General features: G+C 49.3%; 1 protein-coding gene across 1 annotated transcript; it reads right to left on the bottom strand.

Moving 5' to 3' along the window:
• Positions 1-16,462: 16,462 nt before the first annotated feature.
• pim3 (Pim-3 proto-oncogene, serine/threonine kinase) lies at positions 16,463-21,538 on the bottom strand. The gene is made up of 6 exons (XM_035618422.2): positions 20,953-21,538; positions 20,599-20,708; positions 20,420-20,470; positions 19,841-20,204; positions 18,750-18,926; positions 16,463-18,336 (listed from the first exon to the last, which is right to left on the bottom strand). The coding sequence occupies exons 1-6, from the start codon at positions 21,035-21,037 to the stop codon at positions 18,134-18,136; spliced, it is 990 nt and encodes a 329-aa protein (XP_035474315.1). The 5' UTR covers positions 21,038-21,538; the 3' UTR covers positions 16,463-18,133.
• Between the last annotated feature and the right edge of the window lie 413 nt (positions 21,539-21,951).

Below are 21,951 nucleotides of genomic sequence, written 5' to 3'. Positions count from 1 at the left end.
TCTCCGGAAACAACGTCGATAGCAGGGATGAACGCCCATTCTCCCAAACCCATTCTTCCTCATTTGGTATTCTGATGATGGGGGGGGGGAAACACTGGTCCTAATTCTGCATTACTGCAACTTTATGAAATAGGTCAAATCTGATTAAAGCCACCAAAAAAGGTTGGCGACTTTGCCGCCGCAGTAAGGTTCAAACCCCAAGGTTTCGCTTGTGTCAGGGCAACAACACAATTGCTAATTGTGTGGCTGTGATAAAACAGACAGTTGGCTTATTGCTGGAAGGGGCAGGAAAAGCGTCAGTCATGACGTTGCAGACTTTCCAATTCAGGTTTCTCTGATATCATAGTTTTCTTATATCATTTCCGGTATAAACACTAAAGGCGCACAAACCAGTTTTCTTCAAGTATATGAACACTTAAAACATATACTTGACTATTCTAAAAGGCTACTCACTATAAGGGTTCTGTCACATGCACATGCTGAAAGTCATACCCGAATACCTACCCGTAGCCACTGTCGGAAACACAATGCAGACATTTGAAACATCTGCCGGTGGAATGGGACCTTTCAGTAGGAAATAAAAGAGAGCATGTGTTTATCAGCCCTGGTTTTGATACGGTAATCCTTTATCTGAAAGATATACCAACACCTCCCTTGTCCTTCCAATCGCATCTTTCCCTAACGCAGAAAAAAGTTCTGATGATGAGAGGAAGACACGACGTCGTGGTAAGAGGATGGAGACCTGGGCCTGATCCCACGCGAATGGGAGGTCGACGGAGCGATACAGAGGACAGGGACGGCCAATAAAACGGGACAAGAGAGCGGTGAGTGCGCGGCGACGGAGGACGAGTTTGACCCTCAAGAGGTCACGACAGGCTGGGGATTCGAGGGAGGCGACGGCCGTGGCGCACAGGTGTGCGCATACGTTCATCTGACGTGACCGTTCATCAGACCGTCGTCACCTCGGTGCCCCCCATCAGCGTTCTCCTCGTCCTAACTATGTGCAGCATCTTTATACAGCCGTGACACCGTGGGGACACAGCGGAAGAGGCTGGTGTGTGATGTTATTTGAGGATCCAAAAGGGTAACGCTCACGGGTCAATCTCCTCGCCGTCAACGAATCCCATTAGAACGACCAAAGCCAAGTTCCCACGTTCAGTGTGATTAACGAACGCGTCGCTGAGTGCAATTGTGTGGGTGGTTTATGTCATTTTGTAATAGTTGTTGGACAACAATGGGGACACAGAGGTCTGGCTGTTCAGTGGGTAACATTGTTGATTTTAGTTTTTTAGATAATAAATGACATCTATATTATTCACGGCCCTTTTCATATTATATCAGGGACAGAATCTGATGAGAAACAGCACAATCATCCTGCTGGAACAAAACAGAGCATCCCGATTGCATAATGCCAGTGATAGAGGACATGTAACCATTATCAGCAAGGGATCTCTTTGGTGCCTTTTTTTTTTTACTCCTGGGGGACTTCCAGATAGGATCGGAAATATGATTAAATCATGATGACGGTTAAATCAGTGCTTTGTGAAGAGTAAGAGTCAGGTGTTCGGTGGCATATGCTACAGTCAGCTTTTTTTAAGGCAGGAAAATAAGGGAATAGCTGCGTCCGCGAGCAACCATGTGACTGTGCACCTCCGACTGCCCTGACGTCAGACGTTCGTCACGGAGGGCGTGGAAAAGCGGATGCAGCACACACACAGGGCGCGCGATAAGAGGAAAAGCCTGGGAGATGTTGTTATCATCCGGCGGGGAGCGACTGACACAGGGACACACGCGCGATGACGCAGGGGCTTTTCATCCGTCTTCCACTTTGTGTCCTGGAAACCAAAAAAAACGCAGCAAAGGGGAGGGGGAGAGACAGTGGCGGGGGGGGGAGAAAACAGCGGTCCCAAGCCCTTTTCCAGTCCTGAATAATTAAGCAGTGCTGAGCAGATAACTGAAAATCTATTTTTGCGGCAGCATGAGCAACGCTCGCCGGTCATGACTCATTCAAATGTAAGAGGCCGAGCCCCCACGCTGCGTACGCAGACAAATGTATGTGTATGGATGGATGCCCGGCCTTCAGGAATAAGGAGCACATGTACACCAGGAGAGGTACTCTTGTTTTGAGCACACACACACACACACACACACACACACACACACACACACACACACACACACACACACACACACACACACACACACACACACACACACTTGCCCCCTCCCCTGCATCAACGAGGGCCACATCGTGAATCTTCCTGCATGACTTTTCTATTTTTCTACTACAAAAAGACATTTCACAATAAGATTCGGCGAAGCGACAAAAGACACGAGACCGCCAAAAGGATCGATAACGGTCGATTCAAAACCGCCCTCATCACGGCAGATGTTTTGAATTGTCATAGTAGGAAACAAGCAGATGTTACTAATAATGTTTTATATGTTTATACTGATGGCTTTGTTCAGTCCAAGTGTCCCAGTGAGACGTGTGTCAGAAAGCCAGCTTAGACAATACCATGACCTTTGAAATCACTTACGAATAAAGGAACGGTACGACATTTTTGGGGACTTGAGACTCACCTGCGCCTACCTCCTATCTTAGCTTGGCATAAAGACTAGAAACCTAGGGAAATAGCTCCTCTTGCTCTGTCCCAGGATCGGAGATCCAGTCTAGCAGCCGCCTCTAAAGGTCACAAATGGACATGTTATTTCTTGTTAGTTTGAGCTGAGCATAAACCCCGAGGACTGCTTCACGGGACGAGTTGCAGCCAAGAAATAGTTTGGCACGTGAAATGACAAATTGCCCTTTTGTCGACACTTGAGCAAGGTGAAGAGCGCCCGTTAAAAGACGGCGGTGTTGAATTTCTACTCTCATTCTTGGCCAGGAAGGGGAACATGTCAGCAAATTTGCATCTTGGACTATCACTTTAATTTGAACCACACCTGTGACATGTCAGAATGTAAAAACAGGCACATTTATTTTTAAGTACACATGTAAATTAGAGTAAAGAAGCTCTTCTTTTTTTTTATTATTCATTATTATTATTCATAGTCATAGTCATGACTAGTAACTTCATAGTCAAGTTATATTCTACACCCCAACAGTCAACACAATAGAACATATGCACCTCGATATATAAAAAATCATCTCCGACACAATTTTTTGAGGAATAATGCGAATATTCTCACAACACACATGACCACATATTTTCATACAGTATATTCTCATAGAGTGAAAACCTCCAACCTAAAACCTTGGTTCACTTTAAATCCTCCCCTCTGAAAAATCAGCGCACGATATCGCTGGGCTTAATTAATGCATGGGTACGTGAGTGATGTTAAAGTGAAGAAGTACATTAAAGCATAACGGGCTAAAAAAAATCCCTATATCATAAATATAATATGCATATGCATGTACAGTATGTGGGACCGGTTAAAGTAGATATGCTTTTCCCCCGCAAGCTCCTTGTGACCTGCATTTGTGCCCTGGCCTCCCATTGAACCCCAAAAGCCTTCTGGGTAAGAACCCTCCCCAGTAACTAGGCAGGCTGGTGTGTACTTCACAGCATACATAGATGTGTGTGTGTGTATATATATATGTAGAGCCTTTATACATATATATAGGTTTCCAACAAGTCCCTGCACAGTCTAATAAAGTTGCTGAACAGCGCTTTTTTTCTATCTTTCTATTCAAGCATATTTGTCCTCTTCGCTTCAGTAACCAGCATGATCCACGCTGTCATATCACGTCTTATCATCCGGCTGCAGAGGGTTCTTTCCTTTTAAGGGGTTCATGGAGAACATCACATAGGATAGAGGAAGAATAAATGAGAGACAGAGAGAGTGTGTGCGTACGGTACATGTGCAGGATGTGCTAGCTGGCGTGGCTGGTGAAAAGTGCATGCGTGTGGAGGCTTATGTGCTTCGAGGGGGGCAAGGGAATGTAGGAAAATGCAATGGGGAATGTTGACACACTCCGGCGTCTTAGAAACACACACACACTCTCCGAATTTGCCTCCCCGCGACGCCGCCCGTGCGCTGCGCGCCGCCCGCGCCGACAGACACCTGGCCACCTTTGCATACCAAAGTCACCGACGGTTGACCTGGAAACCACGTCGCTCCCTCGGAGCCGGCTGAACAACAGGGGGGGCCAAGGAGGATTTAAGGTCAGTTGGGGACAGCAACTTGTCACCGTGTCCACTCCGATGACGTGAAATGTGCGCGTGGGATTGAACGACGTCTGTATTCCTTAACGCTTCACTCATTTTGGCCGCAACTCACATTATAATATCTTACCATATCTGGAATAATACGTGGAGGGTGTGGATGTGTAGCTTGAAACATGTTTTATAAGAGGTTGTCAACACATTGGTCCGAAAAATAAATCACCTCCGTCACCCATGACTCCGATAAAATGAAAATAAAATATATCTATATATATATCGTTTAGCCATGAAATGTAAATAACATTCAAAAACATTAAGTGTGGCATTTTGGAGAAATTAAGCTTATTCTCTTCCTCCGCGAAGGGTAGATCAATACCTGCCTTAAGACATGAACTCAGGTACAAGGTCCCAGAAAATTGGGTCCGTTTTCCGGAGTTTGCCTTTTTACTAGGGGGGCAGACTGGAATCGTTCGGGAAAATGTCCCTGGCAACATTTGCGAACATGTGCGCTCTCACATGCGGCCCCCTCCGGAAAAATTTCGGGGAGATTATTAGGCTTAAGTGCGTGTCTGTCCAAAGATGACGCAGTGCGCACCAGCACTTCTACGGCCCACTGGTATACTGTATGAATCAAACAGGCAACTGGTTGTCATTGTTGTGCCAGATCGGGGTGTACTTCTTCAACTCGGTCAATTGAATTCACAAAACTGACGCTTCAGATTGACCTCATTCAAAAAACAGGCAACTCATCTGCCCACAGCGTGAAACCCAGTTACTGGGTTTCATTGACGCGACTCGTGGGGGGGGTGTTTGTTCTTGTGCCCACGTCAAAGAAAAATCCATTTCAGTCGAGTCACAACCGGGATCTGTGCGGTGGTGACATCACGGAGAGACGTCCGGCTCGAGTGTCTCATGAATATAACCAGACTTCTACTTGAAGTGAATTCGACCTGCGTGACATACTGTGTGTGTGTGTCTGTCAACACCGGGGCAGACCAGATGAACTACATATGCAAAGCAGACGGGTACCCAAAGATACATCCGCCACGACAACAGATAAGACACCTGACGCTCACGACACTTTTATGTTGACACGCCGGGCGGGCGACGTCGGCGCGGCGTGACAACCCGGGAGCAAATAGACAGAGAGACAGAGAGAGAGAGAGAGAGAGAGAGAGTGCAAACATGTGCATGACTGAACTGACATGGTAACGTCGCGCGTGGCGCACGGTTGTGGCCAATCGTCTGTACACAAGCGGGCGACTGCAGGCGGTTGGTTTTCATCACGGGACAATGGGGATGCCGGCGGCCCGGCGGTTCGGTGGAGCAGTAACAGTCCTCTGCCGCGAGCTTCCTCTTCTTCCTGAAAAGGGAAATAAAGAAAACCCTGCGAGCGTCCGCGGCCCCGGCAGCGTCTTTGTTTGGGACCTTTTGACGTCCACCTGAAACGCGGGGGAAACTCCCACGTTTGGCGCCTCTCGCCGGCTCTCTCTGTTCCTCTTGGCAGCGGGCGCGGGAGCAAGGTGCTCTGCAGAGAGTTCTTTTTTGAGTTCATTTGCTCTCGCTCAGCATCCAACACGGAACCCAAGGATCACATGAAAGAAGAAAGGCCTCCTAGTTGTTCAAGTAGGTTATATTGATCCACTGACCCCCCCCCCCCCCCCCCTTCAGTTTCTCATGGTGCACGCGAAAAAGACTTCCTAAAAATACTCACTTTATGAAAGATATACAAATGAATACACTCCAAATACACACCTCCTGTCCCTTAGGGTTCGCATTGGTGAGGGGTGTGGTAAAGGCCCGACATATAACGCCAAATTCATGCACTCAAAGGGACTGTTCAAAACACAGTTGGACTCGAAATTTCCTCTATCAAAACTCTTTTGTGTGCTACACAACTCTCGACAATCGGCGCGGTTGCAGAAAGCGGCGGAAGGTAGGGCGCAAGCGGTGGCCCCGCCCCTCGGCCCACGTTTCCACTTTGCTGTTGTGTGTCGTGAAGCGTTGGATGTAAACTAGTTGACATTCAAACTATGTAGGTCAGATGCAGCCCGATGGGACCCAGACGAATACCGTGAGCTCATTTAAATTCCCCCCGGGCAGAAAACTTGCCGGTCAAATCGCAACCAATTTTTGATCTGACAATGGGTGGGGTTTATACCCCGACGCGGACCGAAGCCTACTTTTATTAACCGCCGAGGCCGCCGCTGATGGAACGAGCGTTTGGCTGAAAGCACCCGACATCTTTGAAAATTTCTCCCTCGGAAAACGCCAACGCCCGTTCACAGACCTCGTGGAATCCTCATCACATACGCGTCTTATGTGCTCTGGTCTGTTGACAGTTCCGCGTCGCTCAGCAGACGTCGCGTGGTTTGGTCTGCGTCCTCTAAGGAATCGGACGAAAACCGGGCTAGGTCAGACGGAGACGGGAAGGCAAGTTTTTAGTTTTTCTAAAAAGTGGAGGTCTGCACTCTAGGAGTGTTCTTCTAAACAACATAAATTAAATAAATAATATATATATACGTATATATATATATATATACACAGACAAATTACTTCAGTGGAACTTCAATTTTCATGTGACATCCGAATAAGGGTCTAAAATTTTGTGAAATTGCACAAAACTATGCTGTATGTGTTTGTGCATTATCTTTTGTGTACAAATTTGTGCTTTCACAAATTAAAAAATGTGTATCTGGTATCCTTTTCCCAGTGTGTGTGTGTGTGGGTGTGGCGTGGCAATGAGAGAGCCTTTTGGGAACAATAGTGCCTTATTATTAGGAATCCCTTGTTTCCCTTTTCTCGGAACTGGCTGTCCTAGTTGTAACATGATCACTGTGACAAACATGGCCATCGCCATGGCTACAGGGCCACAGGTAAACAAGGGGGAGGGGGGAGGGGGGAGGGAGGAAGAGGAGTCGTGAAAAAAGCAGGGACAGGTGAGGAAGAGGAGGATGGAGCCACGGACCAACGCGGGGGACGAGGAGACGGGGGCCGGAGCTAGAGAGGCGGGAACGGTGACGAGAGGAGCGGAGGTTAAGGGGCGAGAACAACAACCACAGGGGCGTACAGGAATGAAAGGAGTGGAGTCGCATAAACAGGAGATGAATTTGTTTAAATCAGAGGCTCGGTTTCCCCGTGTGTGATCAAAATACCTTTTGGCAAAACATAAAAAATCCTCCCCATCAATGTCAAAAGCAGCTGATCCCCAGAAACAAATCCCGCGGGACGCGACGAAAAAAGCACAACGCGAAGAGCGACACTTCCTCGGAAAAAAACGACGCGCGCTGTTCTCACGTAACCCAATCGTTGGTATCGGGGAGAAAACTACCGAGGGGAAGAAGAAAAGGAAAAAAAAAAAAAAAGGGTCAGGGTTAGCAACAACAATTGATCGCATTGATGAAGTGACCTCAGGGTGAGGACGTACTCGGATTTCTTCCGAGCGCTTCCGTCTACACCGAGGACACAAGAGTCATTTCTTTGTTCATTTTCTCTCTTTTTGCACCTTAAGTTGGTTTGAATGAGTAAGTGAATTAGATGGGGGGTGGGGGTGAATAAATGGATTCTGGTAAATACAGTGTTCGTCGCTGATCCAGCTCCTTGGGTTGTTTTTTTTGTATTTTATTTGTATTCCTAACACGATGGCACAGCAGCGGGATCGCTCCGTTCCGGAGCTGTTCCATGACGGAGCCTTTCTTTCTTTCTTTCCCTCTGAGTCACGACACGAGCCGCGATGCTCAGGTGAACACGGTGACCCCGATCGGAGAAGGAGAGACACGCGGCGACGGCAACAGAGACGAGCGCAGCGCCGACAGCTGTGAGGAGGGGGAAAAAATGCGTCCGTGTGTAACAATAAGCATCGAGCCATGGAACTCAATCTCGATAAAAGCGGGTCACAATGCCGGTTGCGCATCCCTGAGCTTGGCTGGTTTGGTCACACGTTCCTTTTTGGAAGTGTTTGTTTCTCCTGTTATTCGAGTACGTCACGGAGAAGTAGACGCAATGAAGGGTTTGAATGTGGTTTTTTTGGTTTGTTTTTCTTTGTTCACTACTTGCTACTTGCACCACTTTCTGCGCGTGCAACTAAGTTTCCACATCGTGAATGTCTTCACGGTGTTCCCGATTGGGAACATTCGGATCTCTGAGTGCGGCCATTCGGAAACAATTATGAAACACATTTTGCATTTGAAATGGTTTTCTTGGACTAAACCTGTTAGAATCTAATGCTGGGGGAGGTGTAATAATTCTGACGGTCATGTATCGTGACACAAGATACTGGCAGGGTTGCAGGTGGAACACAATCATTTTTCAGTTGGTAAATGGACGTCATTCATATTGCGCTTTCCTAGTCTCATGGACCACTCGGCGCACTTCTACAGTGCGAGTCTCATCCACGCGTTAACGCAGACATACGGCACGGCATATATTCTAGCTACAGTTTGGCGCGGACGGGAAGTATTGAGGGACAGCGAGTCTGGACAGAAGCTGCAGCAGCAGCAGCCGCAGCAGCAGCAGCATCAGCAGCAGCAGCCGCCGAGTTGAGTGTCGGAGGTCAGGTGAAGGTCCGTCGTACTGGGTGGTACGACCTGGAAGAGTTTTTTTTCTTTGTCTGGTAATAACAGTCATCACATCGGGACAGGAACCGCAGAACGGCACGCACGCCAAAATAAGACAGGAAGCCGACACTGAAAAAAGTGACTGAATGCTACACGAACGGGGCCGCCCTGGATGGGAGGCTGCGTGACCTGCCATTCTCGCAGCATGTCGCCGAAAAAAACCCGGCTTGTGTAAACCGTTTCCCGTCGACCGCGAGGTGATATTTACTCAGTCTAGACAAAAGGGGAAGTGGATTTGTTTTCCCTGGCGCGATGTAACCCGCCCTAAGTGGGATCCTCCTTTGAAGAGGGGCCCAGAAGTGGGTCAAGGGAGAATAAGTAGCGCTCGGCGGAAAAGGGAATTGAGTTGCTGGTGAACCCCCCCCCCCCCCCCCGACAGGGTCAATTTAGCGTGATCGGCACACACGGAGCCTCGCGAGTCATAACAAAAAGGTACCCACTGGTCCCCGTGAACTGTCCGTGACTCCCGCGTGTGTCTGCGGTCCCACCCTTTTTTTCCCCCCACTGTTCACGGGTGAACGACGGATGGAACCGTCCACAAACAACGGATCGAATGACGGCGTTGTAATGCGACGAACACACCGAATTATCGGGCGGCGACGTACGCGTTGTCTATGATGAAGGATTCATTTACCCTCGTGATAGCCCTAAATCGGACGCATGTAACTAATTCAAATTGAATCTAGACAGTATTCAACACACCCGGCAAAGTCTTTTCGCTTACATCTTGCTTTTACTTGAATACAGTGGACCGCCAAATTCCATTGTGCTGTTGCAACATAAACGAACAATCATAAAAATTTGCACCATGAACATGAACATTTTCTATATCACTGGAAAAACCCCCCGTGCGCACAAACGGACACGTGACTTCTTCAACAGGTTTCGGGTGAAGGGCATTTGAATTATGAGATCTGTTTGGAAAATGTATTCCGCGGTTTTACCAGGAACTGTAACAAGAGAAGGCGTCTGAGATGGAGAAAAGAAATGCAGGCTGATACATTTGGGGAAATATTGATGAGATCAGCTTTGAAAGAATGTTCCGCTGTAATTTTTTCCGATTGCTCTCCGAGGCAAGCCACCGGTGGATTTGTGATACCCACGGGGGGGGCTGAGGTTCGTCTCGAGCTCAGGGGAACGTTCGCGATTCGAGGACACCGGAACCGAACCCGCCCGACGGGGAGAGTCCCCGCTGCGCGCTCAACCATGGGAACTTTCAGTCATTCATTATGGTCACCTGTTTATTATGAGGTCACGGGGCCTGGAGCCTGTCCCACCGCGCATTGTGCAAAGGGAAAACACAGTGGTCGGGGCGGCAGGCGTCCGTCACGGGGCTCACTCTTTTCCTTCTGCCCCACCTGACCTGGTGGTTTCTTTTGGGACTGTGGGAGAGTAACCCGAGCGCCAAGTGGGAAGCTGAGAAGGTTTCGCACGACAGGCGAGAGCCGAAGGCAAGTGGAAACAACGACGGCGTTAACCACCGGGTCGCCGGGACTTCGGACCGGGAGGACATATCAGTGTCGCGGCGTGAAAACAGTTACTCCGGTTTAGAGTAGTTACTGTGTTTTGAATATTCTCTGCTAGTTAAACAAACATGCCCATCCTTGAAATTGTGAAAACCCTCTCAGACCTGTTTAAATGGAAATACAAAAAATAAACAAGACTACGGTTTTGCAGATATGTGGTCATGAACCAAAGCAAAGGACAAAATGGAATTTGTTATATCACCAGAAATATTACAATTCATCCTGAGGCGAAGCAGAATGTTGGTGCCAAAATTCATCCGTCCAATAGACATTTTAATAGAGGCCACACATGTCACGGTGATTATTGAGGGGAAGCGAGGAGCTCACCAAAGCCATTAGATTACATTATATCGTGTGTGTGTGTGTGTGTGTGTGTTTCTGTGTACAACATTTCATGGGGATCCATTGGAACATTCGTTGAGATAATTCAATCTGGGCCAAAGTGGTGGACCAACCATCTGGCCGACGTCGCTATCCCTAGAGTGACTTCATCCAGCAGTGACAGTACACAGTGTGATCCCTGTGCACAAGCCATTGCACAATATACTGTCCAATAACTACTGTAAATAAAACCCCCCAAAATCAGAAAAATCTTAAATCCGAAAACAAATATCTGGAGAGTTTTATTCACACTTGTGAATGGTTGCGTGGTTGAATCAACTGACGCTACGGCTCGTTTTTTGGGTTGCGGATCAAGCAGTGCAGACACAGACATTATGATTATACATATTATATATATATATATATATATTATTATATTTCGTAATATTGAGCAGAGGCAGGCAGGTGGACGGTGGCGCGAAGTCGAGGCCGTTCAGGGTGCTCGGGTAGAGGGGCTGGCAGGAGAGGACACGAGTGAACAACCAACAGGTGAGTGCTGGCACTCGGGTGGAGGGAAGGCGAGACCAATCAGGAACCTGATCCCGGGGTCTGCACCAGGATTATCAGCAGCCATCACAAACTTCACAAGAAGCTGAAGTTCACCGAGCGGCACCCTCGACAGTCTACTACCTCAAGAACTGGTCCAACGATCTGGCCGCGTGTGCACGGGAGGTGCAGGTCTTTATGCTGATCCGGGGGAGGATGATGGTGATTGCGAACAACCTGTGGCTGCCTCCAAAGGTGCCGACAATGAGCGGCTCCTGATTACACACACACACACACACACACACACACACACACACACACACAGAACTGACCCTGCGTTTCCATTATACCTCGGATAACTCCTCCGATCTTCCGACTCCGGGTCCTTAATTCCCAGATTCGGGATTATAATGGAAACGATAACCCCGGCGTCCCAGCTCCAGATTTACAACTGAATGCAGCAATACACCCGAGGACATTCCCACAAAAGAGGGAGGGAGGTGCTGGAGCAGCCGAGCCGACACACAGCTGACTCTAAATGGGCTTTTTAAGGTTGTTCGTGGATTTTGAAGGGGGCCTGTCTTGCAGAGGACCCCCCTTTGTCAAAATCCAGGGGTGAGGTCGAATTGTCGAATTGGCTTAGGGTTATTTGACCGGAAGTATTTGATGGGCAGCCATGATAAGAGCTGTTCGGATTCTCTAAATGCACCTGTCTCCTTTTGCATAGGGTACACTGGACCTTCCTATGTGAGAGGAAGGAGAAATAGACGCCCCACAATTCATTGCAGCAGCGATATTTATCGCGGCGCGCACAAACGTAACCATTTCAATCCGAAGTAGAAGTAGAAGAAGTAGAGGAGTATGAATATGACCAAGAAGAGACGCACGTCATCATGTAAATTATTGTTACATATTAATAATTTACATCCGATGTCACACGGTGGTGAACCACTGAAACATGCCGATGGAGCCGCTGCGTTTTTTTGTAGTCCATCTCTGGAAATTAGTAGTTTCACCACGGCAGACGGACATCAATAACATCCGCCGTCGCGGGATGACCTAGCCTGAAGTCGAGTCGGATTCTCTGAGCAGCGCTGTCGGCTTTTCCTATCAGTCCCCCTTCACACCTTTCCTTGACCTCATGACGTTTTCCACTGAGGTCAAGGATTGGTAGATAGGAAGGACAATTCGACCGCACCCAAGTTTCTAGGATCCTAGTGCCTTATGTTGTAAAAATTCCGAGATTACATCACAACAAATCAGGGGTCAAGTTGTCTTCCGGTATAGATAATGTGCGCTCACTGAACAAAGATGAGGGGAGAAGGGGGGGCTGATCGGGGGCCCGGCAGCTTATCTGTGCCCCAGTGCCTGCTAGAGGTGTACTGTGGCCATGTTTACGGTACGTCTACTGCTTGTGGGGTAAAATAATCATAAAAACAAGACATAACACAATGATACTTTGATATTACATCATACCACCTCTGTGCCCGTCGCCTTTGAACAATGTGCCGTGTGCGTTTGTGCCATTTTTCAACAACTCGCGCAAAAAACTTTGGTTTCGTTGCAGGATCGCCCCGAAACTTCTTCTTTTTGTTGTCAACGACAACAACGCTAGTTGTACAACCATAACTTGTTGCCTTCGGAGCTTTGAAAGAATTCCCCGAGATAAGTTTCATCGGCTTCTCCTCATCCCGCTGCAGAAACGGATAACAGCCACGGGGCCTGGACGAACATCAGGTCAATGAATCCTTTGATCGCGATAGAAAGCTTGTGTGAAGACAGAAACGATTGAGACGCCCGTCTCTTGTTACTTTCCTGCTCTGCACACACCCACAAACACACACACACACAAACTGCTTTCCCTCTTCTTCTCCCCTGCACCTGTCCCACCACACCTCTGCCTCCGACACAATGGACAAATATGACGCTGCTGCTGCAGCGATCGCCTCGATTCGCCTGCTGAGATCCGCTGCCGTGTCGGTGGATGTTGTTGATTTTGGGGCCTTGGGAACAGCAGCTGAGTGCACAGGACTGATTGAGGCTTCGTAGGCCTGTTTTCTCTTCGGCCTCAGGGGGGTTTGTGTGTGTGTGTGTGCGTGCGATGCCTCTGCATGTGCCTTCCTTGTTCCTTCTCCCACAGCACGCTCTGCCCTCATGTTTACAGTGTGTCCTGTCGACCCAGAACAATGAGTTCCTTCACGGTGTGCGGCGGCCGGGTTCCCACCAGCCGGGCAGCCAGGTACTCCTCGCCTTGGCAGCGGCACGGGCTTTTTTTTTTTAATGAACGTCGAGGGCCGGCGGAAAGTCCCCGCGGAGGCCTCGGCTCGCGGGTAACGGAGGACAGGAGGGGCCCCCAGAGTAGACAGTCAGGCATCCCGCGGGCCACCCCCCCCGCGGGGCGAAAAACAACAAAGACATGTACACAACTCAAGTTCACAAACAGGCCCTCGAAGTCAAAGGACGCGCACACCGAGAGGGAAGCGCATTTTTACGTTTACATCACACAACAGCACCGCGAGGGCGGCACTTTGACAAACTGCGCTTCGACTGAACATGCTCGCGAAGACAATACGAACATTCAGCCGGCCGCCTAAGGTTTGTGTCAAAGTTCTGTCTCGCGTGTGCCCAACACGCGATAACTAGCGCGAACCACAAATCGGCGCTTCTGGAATTGATTCCCGAATTAGAATTATCCGCACAAATTGACCAGGTGGACTCAAGTCAAATCTGTGCTGCCTTACTGATCTTGGAGACGTGAGCTGATGTGAAGGAGCGGACGGTCTGAAGAAAGGCATTTCAGAATATCTGTCTTTCCTCACATGAGGATGAATGACTGGTTATATTCATTACCCACAGTAAACTTAGTGGGAGAGGCGTGGAAGAGCTTGCGCAGACTCGCATATGGAAACATCTAGGAGAGCAACATCATGCGTGCGTACGCACAGATGTACACGAGCACACATTCGACATCATGCACTCGTTCAAACAAACGACCGTGTCCTCATTTTAAAGGGTCAGATGCACGGACGCGCAGAGAAGGAGCCTGAACTGTTGTATCAGTGAGGAGGGGGTCGAATCCGCGATCTTCCTCTTTCTTTTCCCCGGTCTTGGTGCCGGCCCCTGCAGCCTGTGCTGCATGTGCGGGTGCCACCGCCCACCCATCCGTCCATCTGTGCCCCTCGGGGGGGCCCCCCACAGACTATCTGGCATCTTCCTCACGTGTCTGTCGAGTTGTCACCTGCGACGTCCGCCGCTGACGGCCTTGAGCGCGCCGAGCTCTTTTGTTCAGAGACGACGGGGCGAGCTGATTTTATTTGATGTTTCAACACAGCAGTGTAATCTTTGCAAACCAAGTGGCAGTGACGGAGGACATTAAACCAGCCCGTAGGATGAGACTTCAACTTAAGTACACAAGAGTGTGTGACATGCGCTCCTTTGCTATACTCCTAACGAGGATTTCGCGGTGAAGGTGGATGAGGTCCTCGCTACAGTCATATGGTCGGAGCAGAAGGGGATTCTGATGAAGACGGGTTGCCGGTCATTTGCATCTGAAAAGCCCCGGGAGACACAAAGACAATAGGGGGATTACCGGGGGACGCATGTGTAAAAGAAAACGCAGATGTCAACATATTGAGTCTGACACCGGGAATCGTTCATGGCTCTGTGTTTTATTACGGGGACGACACCAAGGGGGCGCTCCCGAAGAAATTCGCGGGCCAGTTTCAGATGGATGAAATGAGGCATGGCCATAAGATAACGTGAAATCCAACAATATTACCCAATTAGCACAAAAATATCTGGTGTGTTTAATCCATACAACAAGAAAAAACAACACCCAAAGTGTAAATATGTCAACTCACCATCTTAATTTTGGTGACATATTTACACCCAAAGTATGTCAACTCACCATTTTACGGCTATTTCTTATAGCCAGGAGCCAGTTGCCAGGCAACCAACGGAAAGAAGCTAATGGGGTCTTGGCCAAAAAAAATGAGTGTAGCACACATGCATCCAAAACAAATGGGACTTATTTACACTCAGCTAACAGGTTGCTGGCTCCAGCTATTTTTTTTTTTACTGTACCGATACAGGTTGTATGTAAAAAGGGAACATTACCCATCTGAATTTACAAAAAAAATTAAAACAGTGCTGTACTCAGTGGATGTTGTCGGAATAACGCTGGGGCTGCTGCTTTCAACGGCCGACTCTCCAAACAGGGAAAGTTTCATACTTTCCTCCCCAGAGAAAATATAAATCAATCCCCTCACCGTAAATTAGATTCCTTGCGTAGATTTAAGGAGCAGCTGTCTCATGAAGTCTTCAAGTGGCCATATGTCTCCACTCCGGTCAAATTGGAAGCAGGCAGTCGGGCATGGTTGGACACGCGTAGGCGTCTGGATGAGCTATCAAGATGATTTTGTCGTTTTTTAAAATTTTTTAAACAGAGGTATGAGGACTCTAAGTCGCGAGGTTTGGAAACTGCGCTTCTCGTGAACAGCTGTGGTTTTACACTAGAATCACTGGGGAAGTTATACAGGTGAGGCATAATGTCACAGACTCACCACAGGGGGCAGCAAAACACACACACACACACACACCACCACTCCCAAACATACACACACACTCATCCCTCATGCCTCATGGAAAACCCCTCAGACACACACACATGTAAACACACACATGCACAGACACCATGTCATTAGCCTCCATTACTCTTGTTACTCCCCGTGTCTAGTAATGGGAGTGACTTATGTTTTCGTACGGTAGGTGGGTGAAAAAAGTGTGTGTGTGTGTGGGGGGGCGTGATAAAAAGGAAAAGCAATTATAATTTATATGTGAAAGTGTGTGATGATGCATAACATCCCCACTCTCTCTCTTTCTCTCTTCCCCCTGTCATGCCAGCATCATTCCACCGCTCCTCCCCTCCGCTCTCAAGACAAATCTGTCTCTTATCGGCCCGGGTTGTTACCGCAGGTTGTCATCCAGTTAATGGCTCCCGTGATGCCCCCCCCCCAAGCCTAGCCGCCGACACTTTGTGTGTCACGTGCGACAATGTTATCGTTACCGTAAGGCAGTGGAAACGGACCACGTGCCACACTGGATGTATATTAACCTTGCCAGGGCCTCCCGAGGGAGGGAGGGGGGATATTGACCGAGTGATTCAATAATGAGGGCAAGGTGTTATGATTTCATTTCAGGAACGACCATACATCCACTTTGTACCGTGTCATGCAATATTTTCTGAAAGAAATCTCTAATGAAATGATCCAGACACCAGACTTGATTCTGTACATAAAAATGGGAGTTTAATTGAAACTTCTGTATCAAAAAATAGCATTATCCACACTTCACAGCCACAAGTCACACGGCTAAACCGAAGGGGGTCTTCGATACAAGGCTATGTGACCAATACGAAAGCCGTTCGACCCGTTCCTTTTTGCTTTCCATAGAACTGGGTGAATCGTAGACAAGTACAGAAACCAGATGGATGCCGTCGATGCGTAGCCCCAGTCGACACTGCTGGACTTCTCAAAAGTACTTAAATAACATTCAAATGCTCTTTTCAAATTTAAGTAAACTCGTTTTATTCTGTTTTACATGGACAACCGCTTCAGTGCATCCTCCACATCTAAAATAAAAATTAAAAAAAACATGTTGAAATGTAGAAATAAGTTATAGGAATGCAAACCAAAGGCCAAGTAGGATATGCAAATTTTTAGGGGGGGGGGGGGGTTTAAGCGAAGACAATAAATAAATAAATAGCCACAGAGTGTGGAATGTCTACATGTTTACAAATAAATTAATGCAAAGGAGGAGAAAAAAAAAATATACACACTAAAAGAAAAAAAAATACACGCTGTACAATATTTGTTTAATAAAAAAAACAAAAACAAAAATACATAATTGAATCCATGAATATTGCATTGATTGTGCATTTCACACCCCGAACCCTGAGGGAGACCAGGGGCAGGGGCCATGTAGTGTTAAGCAGTGAGATGGCGGGAGGCAAAAAGAAAAAGATAAGTCGCAAGGGCCACACACCCCACGTCAGGCATGGGAGGGAGGGAGAGGGAGAAAAAGGTGGGGGGAGGTGTGTGTGTGTGTGTGTGGTGACATTCAGAAAAGACAGGATCCAGTTTCCAAACACCTGTTCAGGCTATAGAGTGAGTGAGCAGCTTTAAAGAGAGTGACGCAGAGTAGAGTCGAGTGTGTTTCAAGTATTCCATTGTCGGGAAGAGCCCCCATCTCCTTCTCTCGTATCTAATGCTATCACAGCCTCTCAGCCGGGGGCTGGTTGGTTTACAGTGATGGAGAGGAGGGGGAAAAACTCAACAACAAAAAAAAGAAGCCTAAACCCCTCCTTCCATCAAAGCACAGGCAACTTAACCACCAGGCCCCAGGCAAATCCCAAAAAATATTTAAAAAAAACAGTTATTGACAAAAGCTCCCATGAAAGCAGCTTTCCCAAAAAAAGGCACTCCAAAATCAAAATTAAAACATTTAAATAAAAAGATTTTTCTCCAAGCTCTATGAGAGCAGCCTTGCCTGAATAGGAGGGCCTTGCCAGCTGAATATACCAGCCTCGTAACAAAACAAGTAAAATAAGGGGGAGGGGTTTAACAGTGCTGGTAAGACCGCCCCAACAGCAAAATGTTCCCCATTAGGAAACAAGTATAATCAAATTAAGGAAAAAAAAAAAAGAAAAAAAAACAAGGGTGGGGGGGGGGGGGGGGAATAAGATAAGGAAGAACAAATAGTAATAAATTATAAATTCCCTACAAAAAGAGGGACGTAAAGTACATTATTCTTGCCGGGCCAGTGGAGTCAAGCGCCCAGGCCGCTGATGGGCCATTTGGGCTACAGGCTGCTGGCCTTGAGTCTGTGTCGCTCCCGTCCAACCCCACCCCCCTTCTTTCCCCGAGGAAAAAGTCTTTTCAGTCTGTCAGAGTTGCCCTCAGAGGCTCTCCTTGCTTGAGCTTGTGCTTGACGAAGAGTCTGTGTCGATGGTCCTGAGGCGGATGTCGCCGGCCACCGGCTCCTCCGGGGACTTGGGCGATTCGGCCGCCGCCCTCATCCAGGGGTGGTCGCAAATCTGCTCCAGGGTGGGTCGGTCTGAGGGCCGCAGGGCCAGGCACCATTTGATCAGCTGCTGGCACTCTGGGGGACGAGAGGGGGGAAACAATGTTGAGGACGAGAGGCTCTGTGAAATCACTAGTGGCGGTGCTATGTGTGACTCAGTTTGTATGGATCTACAGCGTTCCTAGTGTGTAGGCGGCAACGGTCAGCCAATGAAAAGAGAGCATGCCTCCCTCTCTGGGGTAACTAGAGGCTGTTATACACAAAGTGCCCCACGGGAAATCCTAACAGCCAAAACCTCAAATTGTATTCATGGTTGATAAATGATAAATCTGTCTACCAGCCTTTACAGCCGGTAATCCATTTCGACTGCGAGGGTCTGACTCTGCTGTGGACTGATTTACAATCGAGTCACACCGGGAGGTGGGTGCGGGGCTGTACCGGCCGCCGTGGCTAGAGGGCAACAGCGCGCCGCGTTGCCGTGGTCGACTCACCGGCTGAAATCCGCCTCCTGAAGTACAGTCGCCCCCGGAGGATCTCCTCGTCCTGCTCGAAGGGGATGTCTCCGCACACCATGTCGTACAGCAGCACGCCTAGCGACCACACCGTCGCCGAGCGGCCGTGGTATCTGTGGAAGCGGATCCACTCGGGCGGGCTGTAGACTCTCGTGCCTGGAGAAAGAAAGAGGAGGAACGGGAGGATGAGCGGCGAGATCTAGTTGTGAGAGATTGAAAGACATTGGCGGGCGCGAGTGCTCAAAATGGGACGCGGGGGAGAAGAAAAAAGACGGGGGAATTATAAAACCATTATACGTCTGAGTCTAAAATGGCTGAGTCACCGTAGAAATGCTTTCCATCGTCCTTTGGCCACTGAAACAACTGGGTGACCTCCCTCCCTCCCTCCCTCCCTCTCTCTTCCTCCCTCCCTCCCTCCCTCTCTCTTCCTCCCTCCCTCCCTCTCTCTCTCTCTCTCCCTCCCTCCCCCTCCTGGAAGGAGGACCTTGGATACCAAACAAAAAAAAGAAAAAGGCAACGCCAGTCTATCACGTGAACCACCGACTCCGGTTTCACAACAAACAGATGTTACGTGGCACTGACCTAATACCCACTGAGTGCGACGGTGACTCGGGCTCCACCAAAACAACACAACAGCCGGAAGCACCGAGGCAGCATCTCACAAGACACAAGACAGATCCAGAAATAGGACGACGGGAGAGTCCTTGAACACACACACACACACACACGCACACACAACATAAATGCACGCGTCACACGTCCCGCTGGAAGATTACCATCCGGCAGGCATCGATTCACAGCCGTAATGTGTGATGACGATCGCCAGCCGCCGGGACCCCGGGCGACGAGAAAAAAAAAGCCCCTCGACCGAAAACAGACCGCTGCGTCACAAGGCGCGTGGAAAAAAAAAAAAACGCCTCCGCGTCCGAATATAGCGCGGCGGAGCGTCAAGGGCAAACGGATGCGGTTTCACAACAACGACGACGACCGATCCGACGGTGTCACGTCTTAGAACTGCGATCGATGCTTTAAGGAGGGGGGGGGGGGGGGGGCGGCTCTGGGGCGCTTACCGTCGAAATCGGTGTACACCGTGTCCTTGAGGATCGCCCCCGAGCCGAAGTCGATGAGCTTGAGCTCGCCGGTGCGCAGGTCCACGAGCAGGTTCTCGTCCTTGATGTCCCTGTGCACCACGCCGCAGCTGTAGCAGTGGCGCACCGCCTCCACGACCTGGCGGAAGAAGCCGCGCGCCGCCTCCTCGTCCAGCGCGCCCTTCTCCGTGATGAAGTCGAACAGGTCCTTGACGAGCTCCGGCCGCTCCATGACGATGAGCCAGCCGTCGGCGCGCTCGTAGTAGTCCAGCAGCTTGATGACGCCGCGGAACGTCGAGCTGACCTTCTTCAGCAGCAGGATCTCCAGAGGCACCATAGATCCGTTCTGTGACAGAGAATCGAGGGGGGGGGGGGGGGGGGGGTTAGTGATCACGTTGGGGGAGCTAACACACGGCCATTCTCCCTTTAACGACACACCACCACCCCCCACCCAGCAGCAGCCGAGAGGCAGGCAGGCGGGAGGAGGAGGAGGAGGAGGAGGGGGGTGGGGGGGGACCAAAACAAACCACACGCACACACATCGGGGATGATGATACTTACAATCGTGCCCCACTCGGTCACCCTCTCCTTCGCAACATGTTTCACAGCAACCTGCGACAGCAAGAGGGGAATCGTGAGCGAATGCTTATGGAAAAGAAGGGCGTCCCGCCACATGTACGATCAAAACATATATAGCCAGATAGATCCATACCCCCCCCCCCCCCGGCCTCCTATCTTACCGGTGCGCCATCAGAGATCCGGCTGCCGGCGTAGACCGTCCCGAAGCCCCCGCTGCCCAGCACCGATCCCACCTGGTAAACCTTCTCGAAGGGCTCCTTCTCCACTTTGACTGTAAAAAAAAAAAAAAGAAAAAGAAAAAAAGCAGAGGACACGTTCAGTCGAGCCACTCGTTAACCACAACAAACCCGCCCGCCCGCCCGCTCGGGAGCGAGGTCGCGGGGTTCCGCCTGGCGGCGTCACATGGAAAGAATCGCAGCCGACTCGAAATAAAACCAAGAGGACCAAAAAGGTTCTTTTTTTTTTTTCCTCAAATCCTAAATGTGGCGGATCGGCGATCGGTGGCGGGTACCTACCGGGCTGCAGCTGTATCTTCACTGGTAGGTGGTCCATGCTCGAGGGGCAAATGTGCGAAAAGGAACCAAACTTTGACAGCAACATATTCGAGCGGATGAAGAAAAAAAGGAAGAACAACAACAACAAACAAAAAAATCAGTCGCCGTACGCGATCCCCGTCGAGTCCGAAGAGCAGATGTCGGTGGCGAGGAGAGCGAGAGAAACAACAACAAAAAAAAAAGTGAAATCGGTGGGTCTTCTCGATAGATTCCCAGTCCGGCAGTGCGCCAGCTCCGCCGCACCGCGCCCGTCAAAGTCGTGTCACGACCGTGAAGTCGTCCACCGCTCCCCCGAAAACCGGCATTTAAATTTAAAAAAATGAAAAATAAAATGCACTTCTGCGTCTCGACTCAAGTACGTCCGACGGAAGAAAAACACAAAACAGTCCTCTGCGGTGTTTTCGAAAAACCAAAACACGAACTCTCCGTTGTGTGTGTGTGTGTGTGTGTGTGTGTGTGAAGCGTAGAGTGCGTTTAAAGGTCCTCCGCGATGTCTTCTCCTCCCGAAGAGTGGCCGCTCTCTGAGCTTTGGCGCGGTCTTCCCGAGCCAATATTTTGACGCGCAACGTGACGGCGGTATCCCTCCGCCACCAATACAAGTCGACAATCCTGCCCAATTTCGACGCTAAATCTTCAAAAAAAATGTGCGACACGCACATTTAAATGAATCTGAAAAGCGCGCGTTGGGATTGAATGCTACTTTTATCCAATAATATCATCAAGATAATGATTTTCACCGCGCACTACTTTCTCGTAGTACGAGACGCCCCGGAATCTCCTGTCTGGAAGCTCTGCGCTGTGTTCACTACCGGACTCGGCGGCGGCGACCAATGGGATGTCGTATATAAATACCGTGCTTCGGATCAGGACCAATCCGGGAAAAGTTTTTATAATAAAAGCAGCCGTTTGAGCGCACGTGGCGGCAATTCTAAGCCTGTCCTCTCACCCTCCCTTTTTTTT

The sequence above is a fragment of the Scophthalmus maximus genome, chromosome 12 (genome assembly GCF_022379125.1).
Source record: "Scophthalmus maximus strain ysfricsl-2021 chromosome 12, ASM2237912v1, whole genome shotgun sequence".
NCBI classification, from domain to species: Eukaryota; Metazoa; Chordata; class Actinopteri; order Pleuronectiformes; family Scophthalmidae; genus Scophthalmus; species Scophthalmus maximus.
Note: the sequence above shows the minus strand (reverse complement) of the source record. Positions and strands in the feature narration are given on the sequence as shown.